We start from the raw sequence: 13,616 nt of genomic DNA, 5'->3' as shown, positions 1-13,616 counted from the left end.
TATTTCTGATTGGCTAGTAGACCTATCCTTAGTGTGATTGAGTGAAAGTTGCGCCTCTGTTAGATCCAGAGAATTGTCTGGGCAAACCGGCGACGGAATGCAATCAGCCCTGCATACGTCACTCACGAGTCTCACAAAAAAATCACGGTTAAGTAACGCAGTAACGCAGCCTGCTTGCGGGAAAGTAACAGTAATCTAATTACTATTTTTGCAATTGTAATCCCTTACTTTACTCGTTACTTTAAAAAGTAATCGGATTACAGTTACTTCTATCGCATTACTGCCCATCAGTGGATACAGTTGAAACTGTTTGTCTGCTGCTTCAAGCTGCATCTTTCTCTATCCCAGGCTGAAATAAACAAGACCAATTACATTTACTATTATATGACCACTAACTGATACAAGACAACTCTCTATTGATTGATCAAGTTCTCTCTTATTTGGCTAAATTGCTTAAAAGAGAGAGATAGAATCATTGTATCCTGAACTAACTGTCATAACAAACAAACAGAGATTATCATTAGTGATGTTTGCAGCAAAATATGTTCCACGAAGCATCCAGTAACTATTAAATGGAGCATTTCACTGGTCATGAGCTTTATCAAGTCTGTGATGTGATGTGAGGTATGAAATGTTGCTATTGCTATGCTGCAAGTATCTTTTGATGGGGGCCTAGTGCAGGCTTAACAAATAGATGTTGATGGAGCCTTCCCATAATTTATCTGTTTCCAACCACTGTAACTGTGGTTTTACAAAAAAAATGTCTTCAAAATCAGCTTCAAGGGGATGAAAACTCATTCGACACTATCAGTTCAGTATCTCAGAGCAATTCTCAATTGGATATATAAAAAGGGGGCACTATTTTTAGTATTTTGCTGCAGAATGCCTTGTAAGATAAATGGTTCACCGTTTTTTTACTTTAGTTATCTTCCACCTCTTTAATAATACCAAAATGAGGGGAGGTGGAGTGCTCTGCTGGGTTGTTATTAACATCATGTCTCCAGCAGTGGAGAGCAGGCTCTCTGCTGCAGGCTTTCTGCTGCACCGTGAGCTCCGGGGAAAGTCATGGCTGTCCTGAATGCTAAATGGGTCCGGGGTTCTGAGCACTGAGATGTTTGCTGCTAAGTATCTGAGTGACGGGCTTGACAAAATCAAGAGACTTAAACTCAGGTTAAACTGTATCAGCCTCTGCAGATTTGATTTGTACCATTTGTTTTTTAATCTGTTTCATGTGAATCCCCTAACTTTGAAGAAGTTGAATAAAACATGTTTTAATAATAATAATAATAATAATAATAATAATAATAATAATAATAATAATAATAATAATAACACAGAAGTAATGAACACATAAATGATCACACAACATAATGGTGGGTAAGGGTTAGGGTTTCCATGCTGCCAGTCTCTGGGCTGGTTACAGAAGGTATTTGAAAAGTAGACAAGCTCTTTGTTTGAAGCATACTGACTCTTTCTATTTGTCCTGGTGCTGCTATGTGCTGTGTTTTTTTTTATTCTAAAGGGTTAATCCATTTGGGAACATCCATGTGCTCAGCCAAGTCCATGGCAAACTGGCCGTTATATCACGAGATATTTTATTTGACCCATTGTCCTGAGCATGGCATGAGAGAAAAGCTGATGAGTTGTTCACGCTGGAAAGACATCGTCCTCACAGAAGCATGGATGTACATTTTAACTTTACCAATCATTAACAGTGTCAGGGGAATCGCCTACTGAAAAAGGATCCAAGTTGAATTTCAGGGAAATAAAGGTCAGCACAACTGCAGACTTCTTATTTTCCCTATGTAAGTCATATTCATTCAACTTTATATCACTCCATGTTTTCCCAGTTTACGACTGATAAGCCTGTTAACAAAGGGGAAATAGCATTCAGCTTACAGCTCATTACTGTGTCTTAAGTCTGACCGGGCCGAGAATGTATCTTGAGGATTCTTTTTCTGGGGATCATGACTATCCATACTACTACTACATACTTTCTGTCTATCCAGTGTCTATCAGTCTATCCAGTGGTTGATAGTACTTGCTCCTGACCAAAGTATTGATTACACTAACAGAAGGACTAGCTGTCGCTGCCGTGTATTTGATTTGGTTTTAGCCTACACTGAGCTTCCTCTGATGTGTTTTTAGAACTTCTTACACTCCAAAATCCAACCCAAAAAAATCATCAATCAGAGGAAGACCCACATATAAAACATTAAGAAATGTAAGAGGGACACTGATTATGAAAGTTGAGTGTTGAGTCTAAGACCACAGAAGAGAGACTGGTCTTGCTCTTGCAGTCTGTTGATGAATAACTTTCACAGCAATAACTCATCCTCTGACACACTGTATTGAGAATGTGTCGGGACTTCACCTTTTGTCTGGCAGTCTAAAGGAGATAATTAGCTTCAGTGCAGCATCCATGTTTTGAAGCTTATCTGGCGAAGTTTTAGGAGTAGGACCACACCTTAACAGCACCAACTTCCGATATTCCTATAAATAACCACCTGACCCTCTCCTCTTCTTCGCTCTTGTATTCTGCCCCCCAACCCCCCCTCCCATTTCTCTCTCCCTGTTTCTTCTTTTCTTTCCTCTCCTTCGTATCACCATGAGGGGGTCCGTCGCTGCCTGGTTGTGGCGGCGGATTCTCTACAGAGCTTCCCCACAACGCACTCAAAGAACTCGAAGAACCAACGTTTTGTTTTCTTTTTCTTTCATAATAAATCGTTTAAACGCATCTTGTTGATGGTGTGGTCCTTGCTAGTGAATATGTTTATTGGTGTCTGTGTGTGGCAGACGACTCAACGAGTTGGTATAGTTAGAACTCCCTTGGATTTCAGCTCTGTGTTTTAAAAGTGTGACCTGAGGTTCTTACAATGAGAAAAATCTGAATCAGGGATTGGGATGCAGAGCACGAATAGTGGTGCATGCATAACCCCAGAGAGATGACAGGCATGTTCAGTGAGTTTATCTGTGTTTATCTCTGACTTGTGTTGATATGATATTGGTTCATTTAGATATACAAGATCTTCCACCTGCCTCTCAGATTGCTTGCCCACTTGGTTTTTAAAATCTATGTTTCAGATGGTTGGTCCTGATGTTTTAGCAATTGTTAACCTCTCTCTGCCCACTGGCACTTTTCTATGAGGGGCCGTCAGGGACATTATTCAGAATTACCCTCACACACACATGTGAAATGTTCTTACATACACTACTGAAACACTCTCACATAAACAACTGAAAAATTATTCACTCACACACACTACTAAAATGCTCTCACACATACAAGTGAAATGCTCTTATATACACTACTGAAACGCTCTGATACATACACGTGAGTGAAACGCTCTCACACACACTACTGAAACGCTCTCACACACACTACTGAAACGCTCTCATACACACTACTGAAATGCTCTCAAACACACTACTGAAACGCTCTCACACACACTATTGAAATGCTCTCACACACACTATTGAAACGCTCTCACACACACTACTGAAACGCTCTCACACACACTACTGAAAAGCTCTCACACACACTACTGAAATGCTCTCAGAAACGCTACTGAAATGCTCTCATAAACACTACTGAAACACTCTCACACACACTACTGAAACGCTCTCACACACACTACTGAAATGCTCTCATACACACTACTGAAATGTTCTTGCACATACAACTGAAATGCTCTCTTACACGCATAACATTTTGCAAAAACTACTAAAAAGCTTTACCACATACTAGGAAAATGTGCTCATGCACACAGCTGAAATGCTCTGATACAGAATTGTAAACTATAACAGTTCAGTAGTAAACATGCAAATTACATTAAACAGGAAGGCCTTCCTGTCGTCTGACAGAAACAGGAAGACTCCACACAGGGAAACACGTGCTTTTGCTGAGTTTGAAGTACTTCAACCCTTGCTTCAACCACAATGTATGTTCATCTGATATTCTTCGTTTTATATATATATATATATATACATATATATATGTGTATATATATATATATATATGTCTATATATATATATATATATATATATATATATATATATATATACATATATATATATATACATATATATATATATATACATATATATATGTGTATATATATATATATATATATATATATATATATATATATATATATATATATATGTGTATGCGCATTTTATAATTTAACAGTAGTAAACCACAAGACATTATGATTTCTTTATATAGTTAATCATTTATTTGGCTCCATTAACACAAATGGTTCCGTAACTGGAAGGGAGACTAGGCTGTTGCCAGGCAACACTAAAACATTTCCTACAGACCGCTACTGTGTCTGCATATTACCGCTACTTGTATCATTTACATGTATCTGAAAGTTTCCATTTATTGTGCAACCACTAAAATAATAGTCCAGTGACAGTCACTTTGGTGGCATGATGTGTGTTTCTGAGGAATTAACAGCTCAATCAGACAGCACGTTGCTCCATCGTTTTCGGCTCTCCATAGATGGTCTCCAGTAACTTTTTACTGAGCTTTCAGACCTGCGATACAAGTTTTTGTTTAGATATGTATTTTATGTTCGGACTGCGACACAGTATCTATGAATCAAAAGCATCTCACCTATACCTACCCACTGCCATGATCACCCTCGCCTCGAGTCCTGCATCAGACAGTTTTTGTATGGCAGTGGCTCTCAGGCTGTGGTTGGTGTAAGACATGTGTGTCCCTGCCTCCTTGCACATCCTGGGTAACATCTGTGACAGCTGGTTTACTCCCAGGGGAACGGCGGTATACCAGAAGCTGTCTGTTGCCACTGTTACCCTCCTCTGCAGCAGATACAGGGCCTTTGCATCAGGCGGAATTTTCTTTAGATATTTTTCGAGCGACGTTACCGGGCAGAGCGCATTTCCTCGCTCCTCATACATAGCGCCCCTCCAGTTTTCTCTGTCTCTCTCAAGTGGGTCTTTATGATTTTTTGTTTCTTCGTTGAACGTTGACTGTTGCTCTCATGCTCCCCTTTTTTGTGGGGTTCCCCAGGGGTCGATTTTGGGTCCCCTCCTTTTTTCCATTTACATGTTACCCCTGGGACAACATTAATTTTCATTTATATGCGGATGACACCCAGTTATATGTACTGTTGAAACCTGGTTCTTCAGATGTTTCCCATATTCTCTCATGCCTGACAGATATAAAACATGGATGTCCAAGAACTTTCGCCAGCTAAATGAATCAAAAACAGAGGTTATCCTTTTTTTTCCCCATCTATCTCCAGCACCTGCATTCCCGACAGTCTCGCCTCTACCCTTGGTTTCCAGAAAGAGGCTCGCAATCTTGGTGTCTTGTTTGACTCAGAGCTATCTTTTGACTCACAGGTAACCAAGGTAGTGCAATCCTGTTTTGGGCAGCTGAGACAGCTAACAAAAATCCGTTCTTTCCTCTCTTTCCTCTCTGGAGAAGGTTGTCCATGCTTTCATCTCTTCAAGACTAGGCTACTGTAATGCCCTGTACTCTGGGAAGGGAAACATCCGTAGATTTCAACTTATTCAAAATGCTGCTGCCAGGCTTTTAACAGGTACAAAGAGAAGTGACCACATCTCTCCAACCCTTGCTGCTCTCCAATAGCTGTCTTTGAGTTTTAAAATTGTTTTTTAAGATTTTACTACTTGTTTTTAAAGCCCTGAATGGTCAGGCTCCTACCTTTATCCGTGACCTGCTTACCCTACGAGCCTGAATGCTGCCTGAGGTCCGCCAGCCCAGCTTTCCTTATGGTCCCGTGGTCCCGTCTCATCACAAAAGGTGACCGGGCCTTCGCTGTCTGCACTCCACAGCTGTGGAACTCCCCGCCTGGCGATCTCAGGCTGGCAAGCTCAGTGGCTTCTTTTAAATCTCTTCTGTAAACTCACTTTTATCAATTGGCCTTCTCTTAATTTTGTTTTATTATTGTTGTATGAACATGTAACCCAGGTTAAAAATCTGTATTAAAAATAGTTCATTGCATATTAAAAACCAAGACGTTTGAATTAAAAAACAGTGAAATTCATAGTGGAAAAATCAATTCATTAAATATAATGTTTTGTTGATGATTAAAAAACACTAAGGAGAGGAAAGAAAAGAAGAAACAGGGAGAGAGAAATGGGAGGGGGGGCTGGGGGGCAGAATACAAGAGCGAAGAAGAGGAGAGGGTCAGGTGGTTATTTATAGGAATATCGGAAGTTTGTGCTGTTAAGGTGTGGTCCTACTCCTAAAACTTCGCCAGATAAGCTTCAAAACATGGATGCTGCACTGAAGCTAATTATCTCCTTTAGACTGCCAGACAAAAGGTGAAGTCCCGACACATTCTCAATACAGTGTGTCAGAGGATAATATCACAGATGAGATATTGCTGTGAAAGTTGTTCATCAACAGACTGCAAGAGCAAGACCAGTCACTCTTCTGTGGTCTTAGACTCAACACTCAACTTTCATAATCAGTGTCCCTCTTACATTTCTTAATGTATGATATGTGGGTCTTCCTCTGATTGATGATTTTTTTGGGTTGGATTTTGGAGTGTAAGAACAGATGTTCACTTAAAAAGAGAAATAGAACTGTAACAAAATAAGTTACATAGAGTTTAATTTGAAAGAGCTGGGTTGGAGACGGTCTTTCATCCAATCGGAGAGAAGCTCCCACCCATTGACCCGGTCGGAGCAGGTTCACTTCCTCTAAAGCCACTAAGAGAGAGAGAGCAAGCTGCATTGTACACGAGTCGAGTGACACACTGTGAGACGGTGAAACAATAAAAACGTGGATAAAACTCAGAGAAAACTGTTGGAGAAATCCCCGGGCCGACCTGGACCTGTGTGAGTGCAGTTGGAGGAGCCGCTCGGGAGGAGAAACGCATCGGTGAGCAACCGGTTTGAAATGCTAAATCGCTAATGCTAACGGCGAAACGAGCTAACTGTTAGCATACAAGCTAATGTCGGAGCGCTAGCTCCCGGTGCTAATTAGCATCAGGGCAGACACACAAGATGCATTAGTGTTGAAGTATTGATCCGACATTTTAAAGGTGCATGTGAGACGTTTGTTTTCTCTTCTGTTGCACTTTTTGTTGTGTGCACACTGAGCTGTATTATGTTAAGCACTTTATCTATGAGCTTAAAGCACATGTAGCCACAGTTTATCTACAGTGCACAATTATATTTTTCTTTCTTAATGGCTGATGTTGTTTGTGTGCTAATTACCATGTAAAGAGCACAGGATATGTTGACACTGTTGATTTTGAGTTATTTCAATAACACAATATGATGAATAACATAATCTGATTATTGAGTGTTGTTTATTTTATTACTGAGAATTGTGATGTCATATTACAACAGTAATTCAGTAAAAATAGTATTCTCTATTGAAATAGAGTTTGTGTAGATTTAACATGATTTATGTTTTATAATTCATTGAGAGTTGAGAAAATTAAAATAAATGCTCTGATCCTACTTATCGTAGGTCAGGTTTTTTCTGTTGGACCCTGTTGAGATTTGGACCTACCTGGATGTTGGAGCCAGTCGAAGTTTGATGGCGAGCCAGACCCCGGAGGATACTTAGAGATACGACGTCGCGGAACCTGAATCCTTTTACACCGTTACACATACACACACCACCCACACACAAGTGAGGTGGGACTGATTTTCTCCCATACGGTATTGACTGAACTGAACTTAAAAACAAATGCAGCTGCAAAACGTTATTTTATTTTTTATTTTCTATATTTACCCGGGTAAGAGTTGTACTATGTTAATGTGTGGTCTTCCCATCCTGTAATAAATAGGGAAGGATTATTGTTCCTTAAAGAGTGAACTGTGTCTGTGTCGTTCCTGTGCATCGGTTGGTCAATCCTGGGCTCCGTAGTCGATCTTAGAACTTCTGATATCTCTGGCTATTGAAGCTAGTTACTATTCTTTCCTTCTTTAAAAGGGATATGTGTTACAAATACTTTGTTGAGGATGTGTGATTTTAATTTTCTATTTTTATTTTCCAATGTTATTTCTCTTGGTGGTTTTATTAGGTTGTTGTCAGGCAGTTGTATTTGTTATGTTTTATTTCTGTTGTACAGTACCTTGTAACTCGTTTTTGAAAGGTGCTATATAAATAAAGTTATTATTATTACTATTATGATTACTTTTTCCATGATTTTCGGCTACTTGACAACAAAGGAAACCAGGTTGAACCGGCACCTTATCGTGGTGGAGGGGTTTGAGCACCCAAATGATCCTAGGAGCTATGTTGTCCAGGGCCGCGGTGAGAGGCGGCGAGCTGGTGTGGGCTTGCTTATAGCTCCTCAGCTCAGCCGCCATGTGTTGGAGTTTACCCCGGTGAATGAGAGGGTCGCTCCCCTGCGCCTTCGGGTCAGGGATAGGACTCTCACTGTTTTCTCGGCCTATGGGCCGAACAGCAGTGCAGAGTACCCGGCCTTCTTGGAGTCCCTGGGAGAGGTACTGGAGAGTGCTCCAACTGGGGACTCCATCGTTCTACTGGGGGACTTCAACGCCCACGTGGGCAGCGACAGTGTTACCTGGAGGGGTGTGATTGGGAGGAACGGCCTCCCTGATCTGAACCCGAGTGGTGTTTTGTTACTAGACTTCTCTGCTAGTCACAGTTTGTCCGTAACGAACACCATGTTCAAGCATAAGGGGTGTCCATATGTGCACGTGGCACCAGGACACCCTAGGACGGAGGTCAATGATCGACTTTGTGGTCGTGTCATCTGACCTCCGGCCGTATGTCTTGGACACTTGGGTGAAGAGGGGGGCTGAGCTGTCAACTGATCACCACCTGGCTGTGAGTCAGATTCGCTGGCAGGGGAGGAAGCTGGACAGACCCGGCAGACCCAAAGGTATTGTGAGGGTCTGCTGAGAACATCTGGCGGAACCTTCTGTCAGGGAGATCTTTAACTCCCACCTCCGGGAGAGCTTTTACCAGATCCCGAGGGAGGCTGGGGACATTGAGTCCGAATGGACCATGTTCTCCACTTCCATTGTTGACGCGGCTGTCCGGAGCTGTGGCCGTAAGGTCTGTCGTGGCGGCAATCCCCGAACCTGGTGGTGGACCCCGGAAGTAAGGGATGCTGTCAAGCTGAAGAAGGAGTCCTATCGAGCCTGGTTGGCCCGGGGGACTCCTGAGTCAGCTGACGGGTACCGGCAGGCCAAGCGTGCAGCAGCAAAAATTCGGGCCTGGGAAAAGTTCGGGTAAGGCCATGGAGGAGGACTACCGGTCGGCCTCGAAGAAATTCTGGCAAACCATCCGGCACCTCAGGAGGGGGAAGCAGTCCTCCACCAACACTGTTTACAGTGGAGGTGGGGGGCTGTTGACCTCGACTGGGGACATTGTCGGGCGGTGGAAGGAATACTTCGTCGATCTCCTCAATCCCACCGACACGCGTTCCATAGAGGAAGCAGAGGTTTGGGACTCAGAGGTTGACCCATTCATCACCCAAGCCGAAGTCACTGAGGTAGTCCGGAAGCTCCTCAGTGGCAAAGCACCGGGGGTGGATGAGATCCGCCCTGAGTACCTCAAGTCTCTGGATGTTGTGGGGCTGTCTTGGTTGACGCGTATCTGCAGCATCGCGTGGCAGTCGGGGACAGTGCCTCTGGACTGGCAGACCGGGGTGGTGGTCCCCCTATTCAAAAAGGGGGACCGGAGGGTGTGTTCCAACTATCGGGGGATCACACTCCTCAGCCTCCCTGGGAAAGTCTATTCCAGGGTACTGGAGAGGAGAATTCGGCCGATAGTCGAACCTCGGATTCAGGAGGAACAATGCGGTTTTCGTCCGGACCGCGGAACACTGTACCAGCTCTATACCCTCCACAGGGTGCTCGAGGGTTCATGGGAGTTTGCCCAACCAGTCCACATGTGTTTTGTGGACTTGGAGAAAGCATTCGACCGTGTCCCTTGTGGCATTCTGTGGGAGGTGCTCCGGGAGTACAGGGTCGGAGGCCCTCTGTTAAGGGTTGTACGGTCCCTGTACGACCGGAGCAGGAGCTTGGTTCGCATTGCCGGCAGTAAGTCAGACCTGTTCCCAGTGCATGTTGGACTCCGGCAGGGCTGCCCTTTGTCACCGGTTCTGTTCATTATTTTTATGGACAGAATTTCTAGGCGCAGCCACGGGCCGGAGGGGGTCTGGTTTGGAGCCACTTGATTTCATCTCTGCTTTTCGCGGATGATGTGGTCTTGTTGGCCCTTTCGAGCCAGGACCTTCAGCATGTCCTGGGGCGGTTTGCAGCCGAGTGTGAAGCGGCTGGGATGAGAATCAGCACCTCCAAATCTGAGGCCATGGTTCTCGACCGGAAAAAGGTGGCTTGCTCCCTCCAGGTTGGGGGAGAGTTCCTGCCTCAAGTGGAGGAGCTCAAGTATCTTGGGGTCTTGTTCACGAGTGAGGAAAGGATGGAACAGGAGATTGACAGGCGGATCGGTGCAGCGGCCTCAGTAATGCGGTCGTTGTATCGGACTGTCGTGGGGAAGAGAGAGCTGAGTCGAAAGGCGAAGCTCTCGATTTACCGGTCAATCTACGTTCCCACCCTCACCTATGGCCATGAACTTTGGGTCAAGACCGAAAGAATAAGATCCCGGATACAAGCGGCTGAAATGAGTTTCCTCCGCAGGGTGGCAAGGCGCTCCCTTAGAGATGGGGTGAGGAGCTCTGTCACCCGGGAGGAGCTTGGAGTAGAGCCGCTGCTCCTCCACATCGAGAGGAGCCAGCTGAGGTGGCTTGGGCATCTGTTTCGGATGCCCCCGGGACGCCTCCCTCGGGAGGTGTTCCTGGCATGTCCTGCCGGGAGGGACCCTGAGGAAGACCCAGCACACGCTGGTGTGACTGTGTCGCCCAGCTGGCCTGGGAACGCCTTGGGATCCTCCCGGAAGAGCTGGAGGAAGTGTCCGGGGAGAGGGAAGTCTGGGTGTCCCTGCTCAGGCAGCTGCCCCCGCGACCCGGCCCCGGATAAGCAGACGAAAATGGATGGATGGATGGATGGAACTAGGTTCAAGTTGCAGGTACCTATGAGTAGGGATTTAAGTTAATGGACAAAAGCTGAAGATGAGTTAGACAGCACTCATATCGTGCACGTGTACTTCAACTCTATGATTGATTATGCAGAAAGTTTTTAGGATAATAACTTTTGTGGTATTTCTATTTTGGGTATTTGAAAATTGCAAGTCAGCATGTCTGAGCCCACAGTTCCACAGTGGTAATGGACATGACTGGAGTCTCATACTGGAGTGAAGACAGATAACAAATTAAACTCAAGTGTGTTACCATCAAGTTTTATATTTTTGTTTGTGTGTTTTCTGATTTAGCAGTGAGTTAAAACGTGTCAGCCTGACTTTAGGAGAACAAAAGGACTACAAACAACTTTCTACATTATTAAAAACATTTTTCTTTTCATAGTTGGTTTTAAACACATCAGGCTTATCATTCCTGAGCATCAAGTTTCACATGTTACATCATTAAAATTTTCCCTGAAACATTTAGTCTAAGGATAGTTTCCAGTGTCCAGAATCCACCACATTCTTGGATTCTGGTTTATGAAATGAAGATTTCACAATCAGAATATCACTGAATATAGAGGCAGATAATGAATCAATATATAAACGCTTTGTGCAAGTTGCAATGGTTCCTGTGCCTCTGAGCAGACACAGAACATATTATAAATACAGAGTCCACAATATGAATACACAGTACACTGTATGAATACACAGTTAAAAGTATCAATACACAGTACACGGTATAAATATATATTATACAGTACACACTATGAATACACAGTCCACAGTATAAATACTCAGTTCACTTTATTAATACACAGTTCACAGTATGAATACACAGTACACTGACTACACAGATAATAGTATAAATATACAGTATACAGTACAAATACACAGTTCACAGTATAAACAGTACGCAATATAAATGAACAGTTCTCCTCTGACTCCTCTTACCTCAGGCCTTCAACTTACCATTCATACCTTGTATCTTCATAACCTGTTGCTCATCTTCTTTAGGGACACACAAAGTAATACAAGAACAGATTTTGTTATTCTGTGTCTTTCGGTGGAGGTGCTCTTTACTAAAGAAAGTGCTGACAGTGACTGAGTAGATTACTTTTGCTTTACTTACTTTTCCAAAAAGAGGTGTTGTTTAAGCTGGAACTGTTTTACAACTAGACCAGCCCAGTCAACAGGATACAGTAACATTTCTGCAAACCTAAGCTATGTTCAAATTTGTATGCTTGTATTGGCTGTGTACTGCACTGACATTACCACGAAATGTGTCATATCACGTTCACAGCACATGTTTATTCAGAAGGTTGACGGGACGGTGGTAGAGTTACAGGCGATAAGGCTAACAAGTCAGTTATCACAGTTTGAGTCTGTGTTTCTCAATTTGTAAGTGTGTTCCAGATGTGTCTGTGGCAGATAAAAAGAGATAGTCAGGCCATCTGTGGCAGTGTTTGTGGTGGCCAAAACAGGTATTTTATGCCAAAAAATGCTTTGGGGTTTGGAGTAGGCAAACAACTTGGTTAGGGTTACAAAAACATTATAAGCACAGAGTTTGCCAATAGAAAAACTGAAATTGAACTTAAAGAAATGTGCAACATAAAGTTAAGCCAATATTTATTCTGGCAATTGGGTTGATTCCTTCAGCACAAAACTCACAAACAATAATAAGGACTCATTTTTATGAGGTAATGGTGGATTCTTCAAATGTGGACAAGTGGCCTACTGAACACCCAACAAGCTAAACTTGAGAGGATCAGTACATCAGTGGTGGAGCCGAGTCCACCAGTAAATATCTTTTGCATGTGATCAAGTGTTTTGGCATGGCAAGACATGTCCTGCAGTAGGAAGATAAAGCATTTATTTCGAAAATCTTTAGTCAAAGAGTCCATCTAAGTTTTTTCCATACGAACTGAACCACCAGGGGAGAAGGGACTCCCACAGCATACTTAGCAATGAGTCGGGGCTATTTATGCCAATAAACTGGTCACACTGTACATCGTTCTGGGTAACATGTGACCTTTAGATCTTTAAAATTAAAAAACAATGTATATTATTAAACTCACCAACAACAACTTGACTTCTCAAACCTCTCATGTCTGATCCTGTTGTATGAATTGTCTTAAGTTGGTCTTCAAAGAGAATATGAGTATGTTGTTTTTATTATTATAATTATTATTTTTAATTAAACTGGTCTGTTGCAGGTGGGTGACCAGATCCTGGAAGTGAACGGCCAGAGCTTTGCCACCATATCACATGATGAGGCAGTACACATCCTCAAAACAGGGCGCCACCTGCTGATGAAGGTGAGGGATGTGGGTCGTCTGCCTCATGCACGCACAGTGGTGGATGAGACCAAATGGATCTGCAGTCAAGCCATAGCTGAAACCAACGCTGCAGCTAACCTGAGTTCTGTCACCAACCCTAATGTCAATGCTGCCATCCAGGCCGGTGTCAGTTCCAGTGCCTGCAGCTCAAGGTGAGTGCCTTGTGTGGAGGAGGTAGATTGAATTCTTTGCTGAATAAAATCAATACTACAACTATAATTGGCATTGAGCACAGGCATCTTTGTTGTTACACTCCATGTTTCGA

General features: G+C 43.2%; 1 protein-coding gene across 1 annotated transcript in view; it reads left to right on the top strand.

The window, feature by feature from the left end:
• whrnb (whirlin b) overlaps positions 1-13,616 on the top strand; it is a 181,355-nt gene that overhangs the window by 80,507 nt on the left and 87,232 nt on the right. Inside the window, exon 4 of the mRNA XM_030417250.1 lies at positions 13,229-13,503. Within this exon, the coding sequence (XP_030273110.1) occupies positions 13,229-13,503 (275 nt within the window). The remainder of the gene's footprint in view (positions 1-13,228; positions 13,504-13,616) is intronic.

Source organism: Sparus aurata, chromosome 5, assembly GCF_900880675.1.
Source record: "Sparus aurata chromosome 5, fSpaAur1.1, whole genome shotgun sequence".
In the NCBI taxonomy this organism is placed as follows: domain Eukaryota; kingdom Metazoa; phylum Chordata; class Actinopteri; order Spariformes; family Sparidae; genus Sparus; species Sparus aurata.
This window is presented reverse-complemented; position numbering and strand designations above follow the sequence as displayed.